This window comes from Chelonoidis abingdonii, chromosome 18 (genome assembly GCF_003597395.2).
Source record: "Chelonoidis abingdonii isolate Lonesome George chromosome 18, CheloAbing_2.0, whole genome shotgun sequence".
Classification (NCBI taxonomy): domain Eukaryota; kingdom Metazoa; phylum Chordata; order Testudines; family Testudinidae; genus Chelonoidis; species Chelonoidis abingdonii.
The window spans coordinates 3,946,662-3,974,158 of NC_133786.1; the positions used below are offsets into that span (position 1 = coordinate 3,946,662).

Consider the following 27,497-nt stretch of genomic DNA (forward strand, 5'->3'; position numbering starts at 1 on the left):
AGATAACTACCATCCCAAGGTCTAACTTGGATCATGCAGGAGACAAGGCCTTTCACATTGAGACTCCTCACCTTAAGCTGCCCTCTGGGCATTTACTACACTCATCTCAGAAGTCCCACAGTGCAGACCTGGAGCTGTCAGTTTATACATTTTTCCTGGGGGGTTGGTTTTGGGGGCAGAGAATATGGTTTGTTCTTTTTAGTTTGTGGTTAACCTGTCACTAGTTGCTTAATCCTTGGGACACGCCCACCTTGTACTGCCTCATAGACGGACCTTGTAGGAAACCATAAACTTCACTGGCAGGACGTATGCTACCCAAACCTGCTTCACTTCTCTCGGCCATGCTCTCCTCAGACCATCTCCCTTGGTCCCTGGAACACTAGTGTCCAACTCCATCTATTGGCTTTGAGGCAACTCTCAGCCCAGGGTGTGCACAAGCCTTCTTCATCTGTCAGATGGCAACAGGCACTTTTAGTCACAGTATCACAGGAGGAGTTTATCCACCGTGACCCCCAAATCTTCTTCAAAGTCACTGCTTCCCAGCATAGACTCCCCCATGCTATAAGCATGGCCTATATCCTTTGTTCCTAGCTGCATACCATTTAGGCATATTCAAAATACATATTGCTTACTTGTGCCCACTTTACCAAGTGAACCAAATCACTCTCAAACAAACAATCACTTGTCCTCTGCATTGTTTACCACCAATTTGCATCATCTGCAAACTTTATCAGTGATTATTTGTTTTTGTTAGTCATTGATACAAATGCTAAATGGCATAGGGCCAAGAACAGATATCTGGGAGACCCTACTGGAAACACACCTACCTGATAACTATTCTCCATTTACAGTTGGAGACTTAGCAGTTATCCAGTTTTTAACCCATTTAATGTGTGCCATATTAATTTTATATCATTCTAGCTTTTTAATCAAAATGTCACATGGTACCAGGTCAATCACCTTTTGGGTGATGCATCTCAGTCATTTTTTTTTCCATTGCTAATGAGGTGTATGGACTGACCTTGCCAGGAGAAAGCAAACTGGAGGGTTCAGGTAGAGGCTGTTAACAGTGAACCATGACACTGATGCATGAGAGAGGGAAATCTGGAACAAGGTGGCTCACGCAGCTAGAGGCTGCCTAGAACGATACAGGCTGCAAACGATACAGGCTGGCAGGGAGAGGCTGGGTTTTATGTGTCAGGAGAACAGGTACTGCCATTTTATATTGGGCAATACGTTCAGTGCCCTCCAGTACAGGAAACCACAAGGAAGTTTACTGCATATTTGGGTAGGAGGAGAGGTTTCATAGATTTGATCTGAAATTCTAAATGGACAAGAACTGCTGAGTGTTGATAGACAGAGGCCAAGATGCCTTTCCTGTTTATCGGGGAAGTGTGGACATCTGGATTGCTGCATCTGGCACCATCAGCGGAAGGGAAAAAAGAAACACTTTTTTTCACTCTCCCTTTAATCAACCCACCGTAAAGCCAATATTCTGATTTGGCAACCGGTTCATATTTATAAAAAATCATTCCATCGAATACAGACTGAATGCATGAGGATGGGACTTCACAGGCAGTTAAATCCAACTTCTTTCTGCACTTACAAACTGTATAAAAAAAATTCTGCTTCACAGGCAAAGGCTCGGTCAGTGCAGTTTGCGTTAAAACTGAAGGCAAATTTATGTTCTTGACAATCCACGATTATCCAAGTCCTTTACCTGCAAGACACAAATAATCTTTGCAGCTTTCTATAGTTCCACTAACACAGGGAACTACTATACTGTATTCATCCCAGCACACGTTTAGGGGAAATCATAAATTAGTACTGATTTGTCCACTTTGTATTGGCAACTCAACGTTCAAAGTTACATTCTTTTTACTCCTGTTCATAAACACTTTGCAGTCTGTGGCTCATGCACTTCTAAACACCAAAAGGGCAAGTCATTTCACTTACACAGTTTCCCTACCTTTTCACAAGCCATCCAACTAAGTGAGGGGAGAAGCAACTGCTTCTAGGATCATTTCACTTGTCTGTAATGTTATATTCCACCTACCTGAAGTAGCCACAGGATCATTTTAAATTTCAGTGTTTAAAGTTTAATAAAACAGTCAGCCCAAATTCCTTAGACTGCTGGCTGCACATTACTATCCAGATATAATCCACTGTAACAGAATAGCACTTTGTACTTCTATAGTGCTTTGGTACCATGGTGATAGGAGCCACATGTGGATTTTGACAGCACTTGGTAACTAAGATAAGAACATAGGCAACACCCCTCTAGATCAGACCAATGGTCCATCTAGCCCAGTATCCAGTCTTCTGCCAGTGGCTGACGCCAAATGCTTCAGAGTGACCCCATCCCCTCTTGTTCAGTCCCATTTCCTCTTAGCTGGAGGTTTAGGAACACCCAGAGCATGAGGCTGCAGCCCTGACCATCCTGGCTAATGGCCACTGATGGACTTACTATCATCATCAACCCCATCTTACAGACAGAGAAATGGATGCAGAGAGGTGAACAGACTTGTCCGAGGTCGCAGAGCAAATCTGTGGCAGCAGTGGGAATAAAACCCACTTCTACTTACTCCTAGTCTTGTGCCCTGCTCACTGGACCCATGCGCCCTTTGAGTATTTTAATGGAAATGCAAAACCGGTATTTGGTATTTCAGGGAAGGTACAATGTGGTCACATATAAAGACCAAACAAATGGCACCAGTACAGGGGAACTGAAGACCGGTGCCACACTCTGCATTCATTATTTGTTTATTTAGAATAGCAAAAATAAGATCTGTGATCCAGTCTATGCAGCTTCAGCTTCATGGCCATCTGGTGGCCGACCCCTCCCAATTCCGCTGCAGCACAGCTGACAAAATACATCCTCTCTGACACTCGTTTGGGCATGCAAGGAATGTTCAGGAATCCTAATCAAAATGGAGCATTTCCTGTATAACAATATAGAAAGTGCCAACTAAAGAAACAAAGAGCCCCAAAGGAAAGTTTAAAGCTTAACTCCTTTCTAAATTTAACAGTCCAATTAGTACGGCATTCCTGGCTTCCCAGGACTCGTAGCTCATATCAGGAGCCTAAACTTGCCTAGAAAGCTGGACTCCATCCTTTGTTTAAAAGAAAAAAAATTCCCAAAGTCTCACTGCCAAAAAGGCTGTCAGACAAGGTCATATCCCAGTACAGGCAAACCCCAGATACCCAGACTGTTCCCAGTTTTCCCCTGCTCCCCTGTAGAGGGACGATAGCACCCACTGCCTGCTTACTTTGTATATTCGGACTAGCCAGTGCTCTGTGGTATACGCCTCCTCCAGCACATCGAGTTCAAAGTCTTTGTTTCCAATCTCAGCATTTCTCACTCTGTCATAACCTGGGGGGCGCTCTAGAAAGAAAGGATGGGGAAAAATGACCAACAGCTTCAGAGTCCACATTTCTGGCAGAAATAATACAGGTCCTTCCAATCCAAATGAAAATCCTTTCCCAAGGCTCTCAAAACCCAGTGGGCAGACAATGCATTCAAAACATGGAGCAGGCCAGGCTCTTCTTTTCCCAGATGACTCCATTCTGAATGTACAGCATAGTGTGAGTTCCAACAGTCTGTGCCCCCTATTTAAAGTCGGATTTTCATCTCTATGTTCTAAAGGGCTGCAGTACAAGCCTCCTCGGGGCAAGCCAGAGCAGGGAAACAAGGTAAGTGGGAGATGTTATTTTTTGCATTCCTTTCCAAATGCATCCTTAACTTTTTGGTGTCAGGTATCAAGATGTTCTCATGAAAGGCAGTCATGTGCCAACATCAGCACAGCAGGCTTGGAGCTGCCAACGCCTTCAAAGAAAGCCCAGAGCCCGGCAATGCATTTTATATTCCAAAATAGAACTTTGCACTGGTGTGCGGTGCTGCCAATAGAAGCCCTCTTTCCTCACCCTCAGGAGGTAGTGCAACACCCACTTCATTTACAGAGTAGAGACAGAAAAAGGAAAAGGAAGAACTTGCTCAAGTTCACACAGCAAGTTAGCATCAGAGTTGGGAACAGAACCTGAGTACCCATGTTCCCTGCTCTAACACCTAGACAGTATTCCTGATGCTCTCCTGCAATACCAACATAAGGACCATGACTACGTACTGGCTTCTGTGTAGACCTGCCCGAAGCGGTAGTAGCACATCTTGTACATAAGGCAGTTGAGCAACACAGGGGAACCTTCCCTATCCACACGGAACTCTCCTGTTGGCGTATAGTAATCGTGCTCCTTTATGTGCTTCCCGGTGTCTGTGCTTCCACCAATTCGCACCATCCACAGAAACTTGTTTATATCTAAAGGAGGTAGGAGAGAGAGGTCAAAGTATTTCATGCATCACGCATACTTCAAGCAAGCAGACAAAGCAGCTAAGCATGCCACTCAGCAGGGTCACCTTTCAGACTTCAGGCCTCCACCTGTGACCCATGTGAGGGGCCACACACAAGGCATGTAGTTATTGAGACAACTGCCCATCTGGAGGCACAAAGCTGAAAGGCAGGTGCCCTCAGTCCCTACATTCAGAAATGTCAGTAGCAGCTGGACCTCCTGGAGAGCCTCACTTCAGGCTGAAACTGTATCAGTGGATCTGAGTGAACAAAGCCGAAGGTAGATAAAGCTGCATTGAACTTTAATCTCCTCTAATCATACAGGCTAGGGCCTTAGTGAGCAAATAGGTCAAAGGTGCCATCTAAGTTCTTCTCAAGTGTAAACATGAACTCATTAAACCTCAATACCCACCAGGAGGTAGGGAATTATTTCCAGTTTACTGATAGGAAATGAAGGCAGAGAGTGTAAGTGACATTGCCCAGGAACACACGCTCCACCTGCTACCCAAACTGCATCCTTCCCTCAAAACATGCACACCACATCAGTAATCATGAGGCACTTAATCACTACCTCTGTAATAAGTCTCACAGTAACAAATTCTTTGTGAAATTGCTGCATAACACAATACTGTAAATTCCAGAGGGTACTTACAATTGAATTGCAGGATTTTTCTTGTTCCTGGCAGAGAACTGGTTTTGTGTTTCTCTGACAGCCAGCCCGAAGGCTCAGAAGAAACCATCCAATTCGATTAGCAAGCCTTTCAGACACCCTTTGATCACACAGTACTGTACAAACAAATCCAGGCTTTCACCAGCATTGCAGCCTTGCCACACACCTGCTCACCCCTACACTGATTATCCAACCCAGAAGCCCAGAAGAACCTCCAGCCTACCTGTCCATTCTAGTCTGTGTGTTGGGATTAATTTACATTAGAATAAAAAAAAATAATCAATAATAAACCCATCCAATTTAAGAATAACCAGGGGCCAGGTCTGTGCTTCCCCTGCTTTTTGTGCAGAGTATACTTAGCACTGTAGTAGCTCCAGCCAGCTCTTCAGCGGTCACATGGTGCAGCAGCTGTTACTGTGCATTCTGCAGGTAGGAGATGGGAGCATCACAGCACAGAAATAAGGGTTATTCATGCAAGAAGAGAGTGTGGGCAATTGGGCTAGAGGGATGAGTTAGCATGCAGAAGTTTGCACTGCAGAGCTGTAAGAAAAGGGTTTCAGAGTAACATGTTACCATCTGAGGAATATCCAGTGAGGCCTCCAAATATTACCAGCACGTAACTGACATCCAGCTCCCTCATAATCTCATAGGCCTTCTCTTCGGTGGATGCCATTGCCTTGGAGAAAAACAAAGCCAGAGTCAAGTAATAGCCATGAAATGCACAGTAACCCCATCACATGGGAGTACAAGCTGCATCATGGAATCGTCTCCATCATTAAATAAGAGCATAGTCACTCAAATGAGAGCTAGGTCCTGCACTGAAGGTCCCAAAAAGAATTAATCTTCATCCACGAAGGCTTTTCTGGTACACTAAGAAGAGAATCTTGCGTTCAAGGAGTCACTGCACCTACCTGACCAACACGGGAGATGTGTGTGTTATTCCAGGTGTTGTTGTCTACGAGAATCGTCCGATTTGCCATGGCTGTTATCTGATACCCATAGTCCCACCAGGACATGACCTTTGCATCCTGCATTCAAATAGAAAAGAACCAATTAGTCACCTGCTTTCAACCAACATTCAGAAAGGGTGCAGTCCTATTCCCACTACAACACACTTCAGTCCCAGGCCTGAGTGATCTGCCCTGAGAAGCTTAAACATTTGTGTCAAGTTCCCAGAGTCCTTTGGCTCTAGGGTCACTTAGGAATAAACATTATAGGACACTACAGAGTTCACTGAAGTTGAACTAGTTTTTGATGGAAAAAAGTTGGGCAGCCACAGAGCCATGTATACCAAAGGTTCAGAGACAAAGCAGGGGTGTGTGGAAAAAGGCGTTAAAAGCTTGCTCAAACAGCTGAGCTCTGTAGAAAACTGGGCCACCTCTGCAAATAAAGACATCTGGAAAAGAACCGTCTGCTATCTCATTTCCCAGCTACAAAATACATAGAGGGGAAGTCTGCAACAGGGAATTCATTGAAAGCTGCCGAGAAAGGCTTGGTTAAAATGGAGAAGAGGCTCAAAGATCCTGTGCCTGCCAATATTCCCTGCAACCATTTCAACATAGAGATCACCTCTAGCTCAGGATGTACCCAGAGGAACCCCCACCTTGCCAATTTGTCTCTTCCTTTGAGTCTGAAATCTGCGGCCAAAGGCATATCTACACAGCCAAACTGACCATGTCAGTGGACAGCATTCTTGCTCACAGACTGAACTAAGGTGTATTACAACCACGTTAGAGTATGTTACAGCTGTGCAAAGACCCGGACTATAACGCTAGAATGTGGAGTTGTGATGCAGTTTGTTCTAGACTCCACAGGCAGGATGAAACTGCCTTATGCTGCAACCATCTAAAACGGCTGATTTCCATGACTACATAGGTCCAACACAGGAACTGCTCCATGCATCAGTTGTAGAGTGAGTCACTAACATGTTACCTTCTGGAGACTGACAGTCTTCCAATAAAACCAATTGCTCCAGAGACCCAGGGACTGAGGTAATTTCTGAACCTATTTTACATGTGACTGCACTGGACAGTTTTAAATTTAAAATGACACATTGGGTCTCAGGAGGCCAAGAAAGAGATATGCAGTAGAATCTCAGAGTTAAGAACACCACAATTATGAATTGACCGGTCAACCACATACCCCAGGTGGAACCAAAAACATGCAATCAGGCAGCAGTAGAGAGGGCAGGGGGAAGCAAAAATAGTACAGTACTGTGTTAAACTACTAAAAACATAAAGGGAAAGTTTTAAAAAAAAGATGTGACAACGTAAGGAAACTGTTTCTGTGCTTGTTTCATGTACATTAAGATGGTTAAAAGCAGCATTTTTCTTCTGCACAGTAAAGTTTCAAAGCTGTATTAAGTCAATGCTCTGCTGTAAACTTTTGAAAGAACAACCATAACGTTTTGTTCAGAGTTACGAACAACCTCCATTCCCAAGGAGTTCGGAACTTAGCTTCATCCTCGTAGGCAAATCCCTTTGCAGAGGTGAGCTGTGCTCCCCAGTGTCAGTCCAAAGGGACATAATGGTAAAGTTAGTTAGAGCAACGACTGACCTACACTTTAATAACCGCCCACAAACGAAACAAATGTGTCAAAGCTGTTTGCTTCCCACAAGCATAGGCCAGCAGCCCAGCGCTCGTGAACAGTACAGCAACTCTATAGAAAATAAACCAGCTGATGTGCAACAGACAGTATGGCAAAGAACCTTCACTTCCCCCAGAACTTAACAATGTAAAAGCAAGTCATTCTGCAAGTGATGGAGGGTGTTCCATCAGGGTCCTTCCTCTCCAGATAGCTGCTTTTAGAGAGTAACTTACATTTCCCCAGTTTTCCATTAGCGTGGGATGCCAACGTGCTGAATATTAGTACCTTGCAAATAGGGCCTTGTGGCCCCTGCCAGGAAGCTCGGGACCTAGGGATGGGTTAAAAATGTAACACCATGCGTACCCTCAGTGTAATAATATTCACTCGTGTAGTGCCTTTCACACCAGGCTATCAGAGCCCTTTACAAACAATAATTAATTAGTTAGGCCTCCTCACTCTCCTAGAAGGGAGCTATGCAACTATTATCTCCATTTTACTGATGGAATAGTTGAGGCACACATTGGATAAGTGACCTTCCACCATCACACGCCATGGGGAATTAGAACCCGGTGTCCAGATTCCCAGCTGTGCACTGTGGACAGGTACAGCTGTAGAGAAAATAAACATAAAACCCTGCTCATCAGAAACAGATTTAATTCTGTTTGCAGTTTTGATTTAGCGCATTTAAATAATAAACCTGATCAGTGCCTCCTCTTTGAGCCTTACTAGGAATAAATGCCAAATATTGTGGCATTTTAGCCCAAATTGTTGCCATTGTCTCCCCAGTCACAGAAGATGCAATAGGCCTATACCCTGTCAGGATTCAAGTCTCCCTGTTCCACCTGAAACCAAGCTCTAAGATCACTTTGTTCGCGCAGAGCCCCTGCGGCAGTTTACCTCTGGCGTATTGTGACGCAGCCAGTAATACGCCTCTCTGAAGTCATCAAAGATGATCCTACTGCCATCCCCCCCACGAGCAGATAACACTATGGAGGGGGAGGAGTAGGCCTCACTGGTTACCCAAGTTGAATGAAAAGTGTAGGTGATCAAGAAGAAAGCCATGACCAGGATCATGCCACTGGCAACCTAGGGAAGCAACAGACAGTATCAAAAGCACGTCAGAAGGTTTCCGCATTTTGAAAGAGAACTCAACCTCATATCACAGAGCTGTGCTCAACCCAAGTGCAGGGATCTCAAGCGCTGACTGGTGTATCCTTAGACAAGAGACCCTCCCACTGAACCTCTCTGCGCTACTCAAAAGGAGGGCTAGAGACCATCCTCATGTCACTCCCAAACAATCTCCTTCCCCCACCTCCTTTAATTACATTCCCCCATAGAGGTCTGGGGAACTTCCCACAGATCAGTCCCCATATGGCTTTCCCTTGAAGCCTAGACCATAATCATGCACAAAAACCTACTTCGTTTTTAATAGGGTAGGTAGAGTCCTGTTGCTTTTTGGTTTTCTTGTCTGGTCGGCTGATATCCAGGTTCTTCATGTAAGTGGAGAGCACCTGAGAAACCCCAATGCCGGACAGAATGCACATCACTGGGGCCAGAACCAGCATGAGACGCACCTGTTGAAGACAGCAGGACACAAAATGATGAGCTCCTAGCAAAATGCACAGTGAGCACAGAAATGAAATACAGACTGTAGGTGCATAACACTCCTCCCCACCGATGCAGTGACTGTACAGGCAAACAGCCATTCTATACTTCACAATAACCATCCCAGCCTAGGACATAAGACTGTTTTCTGGTGGGCAGTCATTATGGTGAACACACTGGTGTTACCCCCTGGTCTAGTTCCATGGGGTCTTTGGATTTCTCTGTGATGGCCACCAGCCATGTGCAGGAGGGATCTTAATTTAAAATCACTTCTAGAACCTCTAATAGTGTTGTACTGTAACCAAGAATTAACGTATGCTTCCAATACACAGAGGTCAACTCTCGCTTGGGGCACAATGTGCTACAGCAAAATCCTGAACTACTAGCTCACAATCAGCTTCAATAATGAAACCCAGAGCCTACCACCAGGAGACTCGATGGGTTTTACAACTCAGCTGTGTAAAACTAGAAAGAACATACACTAACCCCTCCCAAATATCTACTCACCCACAGCGATGGTAATAAAGAAACTAATGATATTTCATTGCCACTTTAAAAATCTCACAAGACTGCATTCCTGAACAAAACCTCAAAACCATGTGTGATTGAAAAACAGAAAAATGTCACGACTTTTTCAACCACCTCTGTGGGTAAGTGACATTAGCCCTGTTTGACAATTGAGAAAGTTCAGACATAGGGAGGAGAAATTACTCTAAGGCCACTAGTGAGTCAGTAGCAGACTGACTAGGAGCTATCCTAGTTCTCCACTTTCTATCCATTTTTTCTTTCCCAGGACGGTCAATCCCGTGACTTCGCACATTCAATCCTCAGCATGCGGCAGCTCTCACCATGACTGCAGAGAAATACATGCTGGTCACACCGTACATGATGATAAAAATGCGGGCGTCCGACAGATTACTGAAACAGTAATACAGACCAACTGTAAGAGAGGGAGAGAGACAGGTCAGTAGCCAGCTTGGCAATTTCCTTCCAGGCCAAAAGTTAAAATGCATTGCATTAAACAAGTGCAGGACCAAAGCAGAATGTTATGAATCACCTGATTTTAGAAGGCATCACCTGATGCCAACAACGAAATCAGCTACATGCAGCACTAGGTTGTCCAAGGAGAATGCACAGCTACAATGCATTAACACCAGGGATGGGGCAGTGTTGGTCAAGTATTGTAAGGCTGTCTTGCGATGTATTAGTCTGTCAGCATGGGGATGAGGGTTAGAAGACTGAGCAAATGCTGGGGTTACTGTGCATAACAAGGAGACCTATGAGCACGTGGTGTGCTACAGCATTAAGACACAATGAGCAGGACATTTTATTGGCACAGTAATGAATGCTTCTCTTGATTTAGTGGGTTTTTGTGTATGAAGCATACTAGGCTGCAGTACCCTCACTAACCAATGCTCTGCAGACTGCACTGCCTTCTTATTCATATCTGGGTGTAATTCAAAATATTAGCGCCAATTAACCCCAAATGCTCAAGTCTAAAGACTGAGGGCAAAGGCCCTTGGGGTAACCTCAGCAGTGACAACAGTTCATGGTGGGTATAGGCCGTCTCTCCAGTGGTAATAATACCCAGCGCCTATTGTGTCTATAGCTTTCCATCCATAAATCTCAAAGTATTTAACAAGGCAGTTAATCATTATCATCCCATTTTACAGAGAATGGAATGACTTGCTCAGGGTCACACAGTAGCAGAGATGGCAACAGAACCTAGAAGTCCTAACTCCCATTCCTGTATTCTGTCTGCTAGACAACGTACTCTCTTGGCAGTTGGGACCCAAGCCACACAGGCCAGGCCATAAGGTCAACCCCCTGAAATGTTTCCAGAAGTAAAAGCGCAGGTTTCAGAGTGGATGGACTATGAACCACACAGCTGACAATGCTAAGTCCGGGGCAGCTCCACGGTGCACTAGCTAAAGCTTTTAAATGGTCCTAAAATATAGTCCTAACCAGGTGTACATTGCAAGGCACTTACTGATCTTCTGTAGGACAAGGTTTTTGGCTTTTGGTATAAAATTCGTCCATTCTGGGTCTTTTGCCCAATTGATGTGGGCAGGGTCCTGTCATTAGAATTTCTGCCGCAATTTTTTTCTTCATCTGAAGATCACTGGTTTGAGCATATTCCGTAAATAAATGCACTGAACTCACCTGGGAACATGAAAACAAGAAGTTGCAGGTCAAAGTAATAGGAGGACCAAGTGGTGGGCTGGTGCTCAGAGACTGAAGCAATGATGGGAATGTTATTCTTTGCATAGGAAGGATCCAGCAGAGAGTAGAAACGGCCAGTCCAAGGAGAGATTTTCCCTGGCAGAGAGGAGAGAAATCCACATTTATGTACTGGAATCATGAGTCAGTTTACATCAAAAAGTACTTCTACAGAGGAGGAATACATAGAGCTATAATTTTATCTCACAAATATTGATCACATGCAACACTATTAATATACTGAATGTATTACTCCTCAGGTGCTAGGTTTTAAAATGGTTGTAAAGTGCAGCTCTCCTCTGAAAGGCACTCTTAGCATGGAGCTCCACTGGGAGACTTTTAATAGTCTCTCCTTGACTCCAGATCAAATCTGTTCAGATTCCAAGTCAAGCTCAGCAAACTCAGTGTGGGATCCGAGAGTTCTTTCTACCTCTATCATCAACCACACAGACTCTACCGCTGGAGATTAGTTAACTGTTCTGTTGATGATGCATGAACCAGAATATAGGCCAGCTCCAGCTCCCGGACTTGTGCTAGCTCTGTTGGGCTAACAAAAATACTAAACATGCTTTTAGTGAATAATGTAAGAAGAAGATTATGACTCTGAACATACACAGAGGGGATCAGGTTTGAGGAAGAAGGAGCTATTTCTACATTTCAGAGTAGAGCTACACTTTGCATGTAGAATTTGATACAAAAGCTAGTAGACTTTTTCAGCCAAGATAAGGGTTCTTTCCTGTTTCATTAAAGGAATGAATTGAAATTAACCATTAGGCCACTTTTCAAAGCAATACCAGTGAAGCAGAAAATTCATGTGCTCCATCACCACCACGAGCACAGCTTTTGTCACGTATCTCAATCTACCTGTCAGCATCAGCACAGCTCCTATCGTGAGAAGAACAAATCCAACCAGGGAGATCACGCTTCTGAAGAGAATTTCAAATTGCTGGGGATTCAGCTTGCTGCGTAGGTAATCCACAAAGGCATGGATCTGACACAGGCCAAAGACCCCCAAGGCAGCCATGTGCTCAGATGACAGGACAGGCTGTGAGGAGAAAGAACGAGATCAGATGCAGAGGAGAATGACAACAGAAACATTTCAATGTGCTTTCCAGCAACATTCTCACTGAGTCACATGAAGCCTTCCCCTCTCTGCAGAGGGTGCCAGGAGGAATCACTTTCTTACACAAATTAAAGCTCTTAGGAAGCCACAAGGAAAATTAAATCCAGGCGCCACAAGAGCCCTGATCATACCAATCCCTTTTTCCATATACTCTCTCCCCAAGAACTTGTTAAAACAAAGATGCTGACCTGAACCAATACCGTAACATTAAGCATATGGCAGTGGCTCAGATAAAGTCTCCTGTAACATTTTACAGAAGCTGTAAAGCAGCATTCTCCCCATTTCAGAGCTAGAAACAGAGGCACAATGAGGTTAAGTGACTTGCCCAAGGCCCCAGAAAGTCAGTATGGCTAAGCTGGAGGCAGAATCCATCCCCCACTGGACAACCCCACCTTCCATAATTAGCACTAGGACTAGTATAACCCGTAATAAGAAACAATGACCTTAATCACAATGGTATTGAGCAAGTCCGTGAAGACCAAGTGGTTTTAAGAACAGGCAAACCCAAGTGATTTGGAACTTATAGCTATTTTATAATAATGGATTTTATAATAACTTAAAATATCCAAAACACAGCAGGTCAGGATATTTGCTAGCACTGAGAACAGTCTGCAGTTCTGTGAGGAACAGCGCAAAGAGCTTTACCAAAGTTCATGAAGCCCTGCACACTTCTGGGAGGAAATTCAGTCTTATTTCTCTGTTACAGATGAACTGAGTGACAGAGAGGTGAAGCATCTCCCCTAAGGTTACACAGTAAGTTAGTGGCAGAGACAGGAACAAAACTCAAACATCAACCTGTAGTTCCCCTGCTCTAACCTCTAGACCATACTCCATCTCATTGTTTTATTTGCTTCCCTTACCTGGAAGCCAACAAAGGAAATCTGCATAGACAAGATGGTTCCTAAACAGTACACCGTGCAGTAGGCTACATAGATCCTGTGGGAGAAGCGTCCTGTCAGCATCAGCACAAGGACATGCAGGGGGATCAGATTAATCAGAAACACGTAGCCACCCCACGAGGACACCTGGGTAAGAAGAGAAAAGAACAATTCTGTGCTCAGAACAAGTTGCACTGTGGGGATGGAAAAGAGGTTAATATTCTACAGGATGGCTCCCATTCTCTTTCTCCTTTTCACAGGGAGACAACTGGGCCCAGAGTACTACAATGCGGAAAAGCCATTCTCCCTTTTATACAAATCCTGGCTAATGCGACTGGGGCAGTAACTGCAGAGTGGAGGAAAGACTGCACACTCAGGGAAGCAACAAACATGCAGCAGATCAAATACCATCAATATTTAAGTAAAATATATTAAGGAAGACAATCTAAGCTGAGCTGTTCATCTTTCACTACAGGGCATTGAAACTCTATCCAACACAGGACCATGCTTGCCAACTTCACAGAAATGCATGATATGCTCATAGTTTGTGTAAGACAGACTACAGCTACCCACATAGGTCATATAGGATAACTGGTCCAATCTTACAACATACCCACAAAGTATCATGGGCTTTTGCTCAAAAACAGGATCATTTTCACTCAGGAGTGATCTGATTCTTAAGCAAACTAATACTTCCAAAATTCCCTTTAAAAAGGAAACAAATCCCCATCAAAACCCAAGTGAAATCTGGAATTTCTCATAATAGCCAATGCCACACATATGTGACTATGATCACACTCCAGTGGTTTTCAAACAGTTACCAATTCAAAACATGCTTCAGAATGAACATTGTCCATACATAGCAGCCTTTTTGTGATGGCTTCAAACAATGCAGAGTTAACGTCCCTCTTTGGCTTTTCTAACACTTAGTTCACTGTTACTCTCAGCAGGTTTGGGCAAACTTTACTGTTGTTTGTACATTTAGCACATCCCACTAGAGGGAAGAGAACAGGTAAGGGTCATGGTGCTGTAACAATTCCATACATCTTTCCTTTTAAACAAGTGACTCCTCTTGAAACATCTGCCTTTTCTCTGATAGTTTAAATGAGCTCTCCAGCACTGACCTGACAGGAAAATGTACCCAAAGGAGAAATCCAATTATTTTTGTAGTCACATGGAAAAATTTCAGGATGGCTCATCTTAGATCATGCATTATCTGCTGTATTATGAATATAGTCTTAGGTTACGCTTACCCATGCTCTCCAATGCTACCACTATGCACAAACAATATGGCACGTAACACTGAGAATCATTAGCAGTTAATCTGATACAGTATTCATAAAAGCTGAATGGAGCACTGACCCTACTTGCTCCATTCAAAAAAGCCAAAGAAAAAGTGACAGAAGATAGCATTTGAGAATATACAGCGACCACCGGGTCTTAATGAAAGCATCCAGGCAGGCTTAGATCACTGGACAAAATGAAACCCACTACACAGGAAACAGGAGTGAAAGCTTTGCCCCTCACTTCTTTTCAACAGATCAGGATGAATGTTCCATGGGAGTGGGGAAAAACCATGTCCTACTGGCTTTGAAATCAAATTCTAGTTTTTTACACCTCAGATAAATTCTCTTTACTCTGGAGTTGCTAACAGAGTCTCTCTGCTGGGCTGCTCTGGAGTCCCGGGATACCAAACAGCATGCTGCGCAGCTCTGCTTACTATTTGCTTTGACTTTGTCTACACTAGGAAAAGAGGTGAAGGCCAACACAGGTTAAAATCCTAGTGTAGACAAAGCAAGTTGTAGTTTTAACATGTCAGTCTGTCAATGGAAGCCTAGGCTTTACTCTGATCAGCTAATGTGTTAAAAATACACCTTTTCTCCTAGTGAGGACAAGGCCTTTGACACCTGGACACTGCAACAGCACCCCCTATAATAAAAAGTTTCAATGGTTAATAAAGCTCAAATCAGCAGGGAATCAATTCAAGGGTTCTCAACCATAGGTCCCATTAGCAATCTGGTAGGAACTAGGAAGACACATGTAACTGGCATAAAACGATACAAAATGCAGCCATCCTCGACCTCAATACCCAGGCGTGCCGCAGGGAGGATACACCTTGCATATAGGAATCACCAAGGAACACAGGATGGAAGACTGCATGCTGAAACAGAGACAAAGACAGCTGCAGGACACATTTGACACCCAGGCTGTATTTGGGTTACTTCTGGTCAACTCCCACATCTGAAGCGGTCACTGGATTGTTGGAGATTCCTCAACATTATGAACAGAAACAGATACTTACCATGTAGAAGTAGGCAAGGGCACACATGGCTGCCCAGTAGATGGAGCCAGTCTTCACTGCTTTGATCCACATGTAGTAAGTTAGCAACATACAGAATATTGCAATACCTGAGCAAAATAATGTACAGAAATCAGCCTGGAAAGCCTATGGACACAAAAACAAACATCTGCCCTGAAGGGCCCAGGACAACCTCACCGTGGCAAAAAGAACAAGCCCTTTAATTCAACGGGGATTAGGTGCCCAATTTGCTTAAGCGCTTTTGTAAATCTCACTAGACAACATCTGCATCTAAAAACCTTGGTAAACCTGACCCTAGGTCCACCCTGTTGTCCAAGGAGACAAAATTTCCTCGCAGTAATAATAGCCATTGCATCACTAGCAACGTGATCTCCTATGAAAGTTACTGCCCTATGTCAAAATGTCCTTCCCTCAAAGTTCAGAAATGGAACCAGGGCACAGCACATGCAGTCCAGCTCCTGACAACCCCCACTGGTTTGGGAACCTCATCTGCAGTGGCAGCGCCAGAAATCCTTATCCCAAGGAGTGGAGGCCTACAAAATTACTGTCTGCTACAGGGACAACTTAACATGTCACTGCATATGTTGCCTTGGACCCCTGGAAGAAACATCGACCCCATATGTGAATTTAAATGTAAATTAAATTACAATTTAAAGTGCTGTTAAAGGGTTTAAAAAGGTAAAAACAGTCCCTTCTGACTCTACACATTTGCTTCTGGTGCCTCTCCAAGTCACATCTGCCAACGTTACTGACAGGATGATTCTTGGTAGCCCCAGCAGTACCAATACAGCTAAAGAGCAAGCTCCATTCTATTCTGTTTTAGCTAAACAAGAGAAAACGTGTCTCCAACTCAGTTGCAGAATTGTTCTTACTGGCAGTGAGGTAAGGGGAAGAAGAAACACAGCAAGAGTAGTAGAGTTTATGGAGCTGGTAGAATCACAGGGTGACTTGAAACGAACGATATTCTTATTAGAGTATAATTGGCATGCTCAGTTCTGTACAAAAGAGAGACGATGCTTTCTGTCCCGAGAGGTCAGCTGCCTCATCCGGACAGGCGAAACACGCTGGATGGGCAGGAGAAAAGCCACATCTCAATGCAGTGAAGATTTTGTCTGGCGAATCTTTATTGATTTAGGAATGACCCAGTTGTGTGTCTCTGGGAGCAAATACAGGAGGAATCCCACTATGCTATTTTTACAGTCAGTTTTCAGCACGTAGTGGTTCTTAAGGGGTTACCTTCTGTCTCTACAGAACCCCATTTTGGAGTCCAACTGATCTCACCTTCATTGTCATAGGAGCCAGCCACAGAACGAGAGATGTAACCAGGGACCACGGCAATCATGGCAGCAGCTAGGAGACCTGCCCCTGCATCCTAGGAACCACATATGGTCAGAGGGAAAGAGAGTCAACTTCAGTCTTTAAAGAGAGATTTACAAACAAGCATGGCTGGCAAAAGCAAACTAATCCAAAGCAGAGTTCCTGCTTAGTGACTGGGTAAAATAATCACTTCTCCCAGCCCCAGGGCCCTAGAGAAGATTCGCCATACCAGTCTCCCTTTGAGACCTGTGTCAGAGCCTGCCTTCAGCTGAGGAGAGCTGGAGGAGAAGCCCCTTTGGGGCCCATAAGAGAGGTTCTTGTCTGTTAGAGGGGGATCAGTACAGAGAGTCAAACCTGATTACTGCATGTACCACCCTTGCAGAAGGAATTCACCGAGCTGTATCTAAACAGGATCCCGAAACTACCTTCAGTACGGCTACAAAATGCTGACAGTAAGGTTGAAACTCCCAGTTGGGCTGGCTGGCATGGGGAACATGAACATATGAGACTGAATGAGGAAGGATGTTTGAGAAGTGGAAGAGATGGGCAGTAGCCCAAGTTCCAATGCCAAGGTCACCCTCTCCAGCTCAAACACTTTTTAAAAGCCAGTGGGCAGAAGTAAGCAAACATGAATGACTTTGCACTATCACTGTGCAAAGCAGCTCTGAGGGGAAAATAAAAACCAGACTCTTGGGACTGAACTGCATTGCTCGTGCAGGTGAACATGACAGGGTGGTGGCTCTGAACACCCACTGCTGTGCAATTACAAGCCTTGCAGGTCATTTGAAAGGCATCTCCGGGCAGCAGACAATTTTAAAGGGCACAAAATAACCTGTGGCCCAGATGCCTCAAACAAGTAGAGATCCTGACTCAACTCAGAGATCTGCTTTTGGGTCAAGCTAAGGCAATACATTTAAGCCCCAACCCCTCCTACTCCCATTTTCCCTACAATATTTAACATAACAAGGAGCAAGGAAACAGGACTCAAGCTGGAAATAGGCCAGCTATTGCCATTTACCAACCCCCAGGCACGATGGGAGTTGTAGCACTCACAGAGCAACGCGTGAGACACAGGTCCTAAATGTGACAGAATGGGAGATCTGCTATTTCTTCCTAGTCTATAAGACCCCAGCATGGTTGCTGTCCCGCTGGCCTCCCCATCAAAGCCAGTCAGGGCCAAGCACTCAGAGGTCAGTGCAAAATGAAATAGAGCATGGAAAAGATCCCATTGGGTAGGAGTCAATAAAAAGCCCAGTCAAGATTATACAGGCCTCACAAATAGTTTGGGGGGTTTTCAAGGCCAGATGAATAAACTGAATTACCTGATGAATCTGGCTCTCAAACAGCAAATAATCAATAGACAACAAAGTAACAGAAGTATTAAGGACCATAATCTCAGCTCTCCCCACAATTCTCAGTGCTTCTGCTCTGTCATACAGGTACACCAAACTGCAAATCTCATACCCCCTACTGAAAGCTACAAAACTCAGCAGCTATGCACAGATCTACTCTTTACCTTGAGTTCTTTGGTGAGGTGATAAGTTACTATGGTGGTGAAGGAAGAGAAGAGGGGAGCCAGGAATACACAAACATTTCGGATGTCAATGGTAATGTGGAAGAAGTGCAGAACATGGTAAATCACTGCCGATGTGATCATCAAACCTGAGTGACACAGACAATCTTGTTAGCAAGGGGTCATTGATTCACCAGCAATACATGAGCTATACTTCATTTAGCACAGAAGGCAACTGAGATGCTGTTTTAAGATGAGAAAGGGATAATTTATCTGCGGTAAAGAGAGCTTAGAGGGACACTATCAAATTAAAGCATTTAAACTAATTCCTTACATACGTTATGAACATCTAGGTACTTATATTGCCCTTAACACTCTATTACCTGAAGGTCTCAGGGACCTCCAAACCTTCCTAAAATTAGGGGTTTGGTGGGCAGAGGATATAAAGCAGGGGATGTCTAGCCAGTGCCTCTGATCCAAGAGGATGCTGGTCAGATTTAAAGGGACAGCCATCAAAATACTCCAGACCCTTTAAAAGACATCTGGCATCTGTATAAACTGGGCTCTGAACATGGGATGAAGTGCAGATTTCCTCCCCTGGCTGGCCTTGAGTAAACCAGACAGCAGCTTTGAACTATGTTCCACCTTTGGAGAACCTGCAGCAATGTGCAACCCTGCAGGACAAAACTGGACTACATTTAAGTGGAGTCGGTTATCTCAGGGCTGTCTTAGAATTACGAAGGTCCAGATCATGTGTGAGCTCAGAGAATTCCACCTCTGTATTAATCAGGTACCACAGTGCAAGTACAATCAACAGTATAATTCATGCCAGCCAACTACTGTCCAAAACCCAAACCAAGAGAGGAGGGTGGGGCGAAAAGGAAAGACACAGGCATGTGCAGCTCCAATCACATTATCTTAGATGAAGAATCCCTAAGTACCAGGAAGGACTATCTGAACTACCACAATCAGATGCTAGCCCAGCGAGCTATCACATTACTAGTCAATTTGTTTATCCAAAATCACTTCTTAGGTACCATTTCAACTATGCAACCAGTAAGAACATGTCTAATGTTTCATGACACTGATGTAAAGTGAGAGAGAGAAATCATGTTTGATTGCCCTGCCACAAAAATCTCTGAGCTAGGGAACAGGAGAGACAAGATTAAGGGATAAGTCTCTTGAACCAAGATAAGGGCTTGGAATCTGCACCGTCTGAACTTCTTGTACTTTAAAGTGGGGTTTAGTGAAAAAGAAACACCCTGGCTTTACCTGGGTAAATGGTTCCACCAATGATCCTCCCCAAGGGGTACCAGGCCCTGTCATCAAACCAGTTGTGGAATTTATAGAAGCCCTCCTCTGCCAGGAAGCGGGTCGTACGGTAGTTAAAATACCTGCAATATCATGAGATGTTGAGTGCGTCTGCAGCATGGACAACGGAAATGCTGTTTACTGCTCCTCAGGTTTCAATCTCAGCCTTTAACTAATCAATGCACGAGGAAGTGCCACCACTTATGACACGTGAGTGCCAGCCTAAGTGCTCAGCACTATACAGTCTTGAAATAAAATCCTTAGGAGATTCATGTGCAAAAGCACAGAGCATTAGATACAAGGAGCTCTGGACATTTTTTTACTATGCATTCTGAGTTTTAGCAGGAATCAATGTGATCAGCTGCACCACTCTCCAGATGTAGATATTTATGACTAAAGATACCGAATACAAAGTTACAACAGTTGGCAATATACTTTCTGAAGAGAGAAAAAATGCAGCTCAGATCTTTGCATATCTGGGCTAACATTTTGCAAGATAATTGTATTGTGTTTTTACTGGGATAGCCTCAGTAAAAGCAGGGCCAGAAGAGACCGCTTGCAGAGCCAAGCCAATCCCCCACCCTCTCAGCAAGCATGTCACAAAACTGTTCAATACTTTATTCCAGCTTCACTAAACCACCCTGCACCTCTGTAGCAAAGGTGCCCTGTCCGCCTCCCTTGGGCATCTTGGGTACTTCTACTTGTTTCAAAGGTGACCGCAAATTCCAGTAGATTAATCAATAAGAGCTCAAACCTGCAAGGGGCACTCAGAGCTTTGCTACCTAAGCATACTTTATCGTACTTTTACTTTTGAGGGGGTCCTGCATTCATCCCCACCAGGTCCAGAGGGCAGCCACTGGAAGCAACATAATGATACCAAAGCTACCAGGGAACCTGTTCAAGTAAACTCCATCTAAGCCAGCCCCACACTCCAGCAAGAATCACCAGCAACAGGAGGAGTGCCAGCTTTTGGGGGAGGGGAATCTAAAGGCCTGTGATGAAAGATATGTTTTCAAATCCCCCATCTTTCGTGCAGAGCAATTTGCTCAGCACCCTCATGCATGAAGGGTAACGTGACCCTGACAAACACAGCACCATCTCTGCATTCTCACAAGGAAAAAGACTGACTGGAGCCCACAAGACAGGAGGAGGATACTTACGGGTCAAATTCATGGATGACACTTTCAAATCTTAACACAGAGAAGAGTCTAGTGGAGAAAGCTGCAATACACAGGCAGACGGGAGAGTCAATGAACAGCATTCACACAGCAAGGGAAACTTGATTTAGCTCAGTGTCTTTGTTAGACGAAAGCTTAAAACTTGTGAAAAGTGGCGTCATCAGAGAAGGTGCGTTTGGCCTGATATCCAGGACTGGCTCAAACTGACCTTTTGAGGGAGCTGGGGAGGGGAGATGTTATTTTCAATGTTTTAAAAAGAAGGGAAATATTTTTTTAAAGCTATTTTAAAAGCAGCTGTGTTCTGTTACCCTAAGAAATGCAGAACATGGAGCTGACCTAGCAACATTCTGGAAGTTGCCTTTTGAGGATGTTCCTAGTTGAACTATTAAGGTTCAGACTTACACAGCACAGCTGCCATCGACAGGATGAGAAGCTTGAGCAGCGTGTCCTGTTTTTCATAGGACAGGCGGAGAAACCCTAACTTGGTCATTTTCACATCAAAGGCTGTGATGGACGACGCCTGAACACCTGAAAGGGAACAGGACAGAAGGGCTGAGCCAAGAGCAAGACAGCCTGCAGCCCAAAAGCAGCATTTCGGACTCCGGTTACAATGCTTATTCAGAAACTCTCTAAATAAGAAATTAACAGCTCAATATTCCCATGCCTCAAAGCTCTCCATTTCTGTCCCAAAAGGCAATCTCCCCTCCTGTCATTCTGACCATGTCACCCCCTCTGGATACATTCACCGGCTTTCGGTCTCTTATGGAAACTGATTCAAATTTCTCACTAATCTCAGCCCTGCTTAGACCTCTGATCTCAGTCCCTCTCCCGGTACTTCACCATTCCTCACTTCCTTTCACTTTTAGCTTCATGCCTTCTACTATACTCCCCCTAGGGCTGGGACACTCTCCCTGCCCTCACCTGCCAGATATCCTTTTCCCTCTTCAAATTCATCTTTAAACATAGCTCTTCAAGCAATCCCTCCTCACCAATAACCCCCTCACCTGATCAGTTGTCCTCAGTCTTGTCTTGTGTTTGTCTTGCTTTAGACTGGAAGTTCTTTGGGGCAGAGGATGTGTCTGTTTCTCTGTGTGTAAAGTGCCATGTAAATATAAATTTATAAGCGCAATTAGCAGTAAGTAATACTTCAAAAGCATTCCCTGGTCTAAAACCCTCCCTTCATCTTTTAATGTGACCTGCAAAGGCCAAAGAAATCCCAAACAAAATAATACACATAGAGTTTGTGCCTTTTTTACTCCCATTTGATACATGAAGAAAGCCTGACAGGATTCCCACCCCCTCCCCCCCGCCCCATGATTTGTTTACACTAGAAATTCAGGAGTTTTCTCCTGTGGACCAGGATAGGGTAGGGCAGTAAAACTGCATCAATTTGATTTTAAATTGATTCAATCTGGTTGAACCAGTGAAACCTCTTTTCTAATCCTGACAAGCCCAGAGGCTCTATAAACACAAAACCGATAGGACTGATATCAGACGAGAGGGAAGTGAAACTTGATTCAAAAAGAGAAGGGATTTTAATTCAGAATACATAAGACTTTTTGATTTTGTTGACAACTCTTTAACAAATACAGTTGGGAAATAAGTTCTGTTTGTTACTGATTTAGAGTCTCTAACACTTCAAAGACAAAGAAAGCTCCATGTCCATATGTCTGAGATACCCAATGAGCCTTTAAATTAAGCCGGAGAGACCAGACTTGACAGTCTTAGGATTTGTCACATAAAATAAAGATACATTCAGAAACACTTCCACATCTACTTTGCCTATCAGAAAAGTTACAAACTTGCCCAAAAGTATTATCCAAGACTGAATCACCGATGCTACATTTTTAATAGTTTCCCAATTTCAGGGGACACAGAAAGACCATTGTTATTCTACTCAAAGGCAACAGAATGCAAATACCCATGGCGTGTTAGGGCAAGAGAACCTGGCACTGGCTTTGGACACTTTCTAGATAACAGATAATCCAGCTCTGAGCTTGGCAGCAGCCCCAGGAACTTCAGGGTAACAAAGGATATGGTGCTGGAGTTGCTGCCGACAGATTTACTGTGTGTGTCAGTATCTGGAATCCAGACAGTCAGTCTGCCTCATAGGTCGCTCTACTAAGTCTAGGGAACATTGTCCAGCCATAGTTTTGCCATCAGGATGGGGCAACCTGCAATTCCTGTACAGTAATTGCCCTCAGTAAGAGGAATAAGCAAAAGGGAACAACTGTGGAACTGATACCACCGAGACATCACATCCCCCCCTTCCTCTCAGATTGAACAGTGCATCATTACAGCCAACTGTTCCCTCTCCTGCAGTCCCCAAAGACTCAGTCTTCTGCCCCATATTATTCAATAGCTCTATGATGCCTTTGGGGGAGCTACATAGCTAACACAGGTGGAAGTGCCAACCAAACACAGACGATGCCCAGCTTTGGATCTTCTTTACGTGTAATGTACGCAGCACTATCTCCCAGCTCTCTCAATGTCCAGTCATAATCAGCACCTGGATGAAGAACATCTCCCTAGAGCTGAACTCAGGCAAGATGAAGGTGATACTTATAGGATGAGGGAAAGTCCTTCAAGGAATTTGGCTCCTCTATAACTCTGGCTACTAATGAGGGCAGGTCAGTCAGTAACCTTGGGGTCTGTTTTAAAATCCTCCATAGCACTGGCTACCCAAATGATCATGATGTAAAAAAAGTGTTCACTTCCATCTATGACTGGCCAGGTGACTGCACTTCTATCAGACACAGAGCTCCTTGTGGTGATCAATATAATAAATGTCATTCATGGCCTCGGCAGTTTGATTATTGCAACTCATATTGAGCAAATTATTGCAATTCATATTGCCCTGAAAAAGCTTCAGCTGGTACAAAATACAGCAGCCTATCAGCTTAGCATCATAAGTCACTCATTAGAGGTCTCCACGCTCTGCACTTCTCACCACTGAATAGTCCAGTTCCAAGTCTCTAGCCCACTAGCCCTCCCTGGAACTGGCCCTTGGTACCCCCACCTTGGGCATGACCTCTCACAACAGCTACCTGTCCCTGGGACTAAGCAAATATCAAACTGCAGGGGAAGGCTCCTTAGTGCACGAGACAGAAATTTCATGAGAGCTGACCCTAGACCAGAGGTTCTCAAAGTGTGGTCCATGGACCCCAAGCGCCATTCAAGCAGTCTGCGGATAGTTTCCTCTAAGATGCGTGCCTGGGTGGCCGCACAGAAGAGAATGAAGGCCACCCATCTAATTAGTGGAGCTGCACAGACGTGGCTCCACTAATTAGGTGCCTGGACCCCGGAGAAGACGCACATGTAAGGTGAGGTGGTGGCCTTGGGGGGGGGGAATAAGGGGTAGGTGGAAGGGGACAGTGGGTTGAGAAGAGGGGATGGGGGGAACTTAAGATGTGTAGGGCTGCGGCGGCCAGAGAAAGAGGCGACGTTGCCCGGCTCCAGGACCGTGGAAAGATGGCCCTCCTTCCCAGCCCCAGCTGAGGGGCTGCCTGGCAGGGGAGAGAGGGCACATCCATTGCATTGGAAAGCTCAGACTACTGATATTAAAATATGAGTGGTGTGCTTTTATTTGCAGAACAAAAAACATGAAGATTTTTTTTTAATATAGCACTTTAATCCAAAGTGCTTTACAATAGTTAGCTAACAGTACAAGCAACAAAGGAAATGCGGTAGATCTAATTTACCTCGATTTCAGTAAGGCGTTTGACACGGTTCCGCATGGGGAACTGTTAGTTAAATTGGAAAAGATGGGGATAAATATGAAACTTGTAAGGTGGATAAGGAACTGGTTAAAGGAGAGACTCCAGTGGGTCGTACTGAAGGGTGAACTGTCAGGCTAGAAGGAGGTTACTAGTGGAGTCCCTCAAGGATCGGTTTTGGGACCGATCTTATTTAATCTTTTTATTACTGACCTTGGCACAAAGAGCGGGAATGTGCTAATAAAGTTTGTGAATGACATGAAGCTGGGGGTTGCTAACACGGAGAAGGACGTGATACTATTCAGGAAGATCTGGACCACCTGTAACTGGAGTATGTAATAGGATGAAATATAATAGTGAAAAGTGCAAGGTCATGCACTTAGATTAATTATAAGAATTTTAGATATACATTGGGACGCATCAGTGGAAGCGACGGAGGAGAGAAGGACCTTGGGGTATTGGTTGATAGCAGGATGTCCATGAGCCGCCATGCGATATGGTTAAAAAGAAATGCGGTTTAGGATGCATCCGGCGAGGTATTTCAGCAAGAGAGAGGAGGTATTAGTGCCGTTATATACGGCGTGGTAGACCCCACTGGATATTTGTGCAGTTCTGGTGTCCCATGTTTAAGAAGATGAATTCAAACCGAACAGTTCAGAGACGGGCTACTAGGATGATCCGAGGAATGGAAAACCCTGCCTTATGAAAGGAGACTCAAAGGCTTGGCTTGTTTAGCCTGGCAAAAGGAGCTGCGGGGGAATACGCTTGCTCTATATAAATATCAGGGGGATTAATGTTAGGAGCGGGAGAGGAATTATTTAAGCATAAGTACTAATGTAGACACAAGACAAGGGTACAAACTGGTATTAGGAAGTTTAGACTTGAAATTAGACGAAGGTTCTAACATTAGGGGAGTGAGTTCTGGAACAGCCTTCCGAGGGAAGTAGTGGGGCAAAGACTTATCTGGCTTCAGACTAAGCTTGATAAGTATATATGGAGGATGATATGATGGGATGTTTAATTTGGGCTTTTGATCTTGGATAGCACAGATAAGTCTGCTCAATGTCTGTGAGGGGATGTTGGATGGGATGGATCTGAGTTCTGCAGAGAATTCTTTCTGGTGCTGGCTGGTGAGTCTTGCCACATGCTCAGGTTAGCTGATCGCCATATTGGGGTCGGGAAGGATTTTCCTCCAGGTGATTGGCAGGGGCCTGGAGTTTCGCCTTCCCTGCAGCATGGGGCATGGGTCGCTTGCTGGTGGATTCTCTGCAGCTTGAGGTCTTCAAACCACAATTTTGAGGACTTCAATAACTCAGTCATGGGTTAGGGGTTGTTATAAAAGTGGATGGGTAGGGTTCTGTGGCCTGCTTTGTGCAGGAGGTCAGACTGGTGATGATCATATTGGTCTCTTGTGACCTACGAGTCTATGAGTTGCAAAGATCATTTTCAAGTGGGCCACGAAAAAAAAAGTTTGAGAACCACTGCCCTAGACGAGGGAACCGGCTGCCACAAAAGCTACGTGGCCACAGGCCTCGGCGTGTTTAGAGCTACATCATACTCAGCTGTTCCACTTGGTACTATCCCCCGGCAATTGCTACGCAGCCACATGCGCCCTCCCCCGTTATTCGTTACAGGAGTGCGGAGGAGCCCCAGTAATGGGCTACGATCCCCTCGTGCTCGGCGCTGTACACACGGAAACAAGAGCGCCCCTGGCCTGACACTCAGCGCCAGGTACAAGCGGACCAACCAGGCAGCAGCGCTGGTCAGCCCGGCGGGCAGCGGTCCCGGAGCGCCCATCGGCGCCGAGGCCTGTGGCCAAGGAGGGATCCGACGGCGGGAGCGTGGCGGGGGGGAGGGGGAGATGCCGGATGGAGAGAGTGGGAACCAGCCGGCCCCTCCCCCAGCCCCGCTGTCAGCCCCCGGCAGCCCGACAACGCGCACACTCACACGCGGGTGCCCCGCAGGCCGGCCCGGGCCGTCACCGCCTCACCTGGGCGCTGCACTCCGCCCCGCTCCCTCAGCCATCCATCCGCTGCGCGCACCCACCCCTGCCTGCCGCCTCTCCCCGCCCCTCGCTCCTGGGAACATCCCATTGGCGTACACCGCTGTCTCTCACCGCGCCGCGGGGATGCGACCGGCTACGCCTGAGCTGATTGGATGTCATGCCTGTCACTCAGTGCGAGGGGGCCGGGACCGACGCTCTAGGACTGATTTGTGGCTGGTGGAGAGGTGAGAGGAGAGGCGGGGTCTGAAGAGTGGGCAGTTTGGTTGAGGCGCGAGCAGTGACGTGTCGGTCCAGACCAGGGAAGCCCGGAAGGGGCCGGCGGGCAAGGTGTCACGTGACCGGATTCACCGTGGTGTTGGCTGGGTGGGGCTTGCCGGTGGCGGCAGTCGGGGGGCGGTACCCTAGGACAACTTCCGGTGTCAGGGCTTGAGCCACGTGTTCCCTCCCGCTATTGCTCCCACCGTGTGGGCAGGGCAGGCCCGGCCTGGGAGCGCGGGGCGGGGCGGGCCCCTGGGCTCACCCCTCCCCCCCCGGCTGTCCCAACTTTCCGAGGGCACAAAACTGAAGCCCCCAACCCTGCCCCCACTCGCTCCAGCCCCACTTCCTGCCTCGCTCGCCCCCAGCCTCACTCATTTTCCCTGGGATGGGGAGGGTGAGGGGGCTCCAGGCGGGGGTAGGGTATTGGTGGGGGGCAGGCTGTGGTGGGCTCTG

At 45.6% G+C, this 27,497-nt stretch overlaps 1 protein-coding gene across 2 annotated transcripts; it reads right to left on the reverse strand.

Moving 5' to 3' along the window:
• Nucleotides 1–1,493: 1,493 nt before the first annotated feature.
• On the reverse strand, nt 1,494–26,882 carry STT3A (STT3 oligosaccharyltransferase complex catalytic subunit A). 2 transcript variants are annotated; one of them, XM_032769994.2, is made up of 19 exons: nt 26,772–26,882; nt 22,070–22,152; nt 21,468–21,593; nt 21,048–21,108; nt 19,849–19,970; nt 18,580–18,725; nt 17,028–17,118; nt 15,729–15,835; nt 13,409–13,573; nt 12,290–12,470; nt 11,369–11,524; nt 10,054–10,145; nt 9,019–9,174; nt 8,498–8,686; nt 5,925–6,041; nt 5,587–5,689; nt 4,125–4,313; nt 3,270–3,385; nt 1,494–1,720 (listed from the first exon to the last, which is right to left on the reverse strand). In XM_032769994.2, the coding sequence occupies exons 3-19, from the start codon at nt 21,553–21,555 to the stop codon at nt 1,682–1,684; spliced, it is 2,118 nt and encodes a 705-aa protein (XP_032625885.1). In that variant the 5' UTR covers nt 21,556–21,593; nt 22,070–22,152; nt 26,772–26,882; the 3' UTR covers nt 1,494–1,681. The 2 variants fall into 2 exon arrangements, with proteins under 2 accessions (XP_032625885.1, XP_032625886.1); XM_032769995.2 differs by lacking the exon at nt 1,494–1,720 and adding an exon at nt 2,839–2,942 and having other exon boundaries at nt 26,772–26,845.
• Nucleotides 26,883–27,497: the final 615 nt, after the last annotated feature.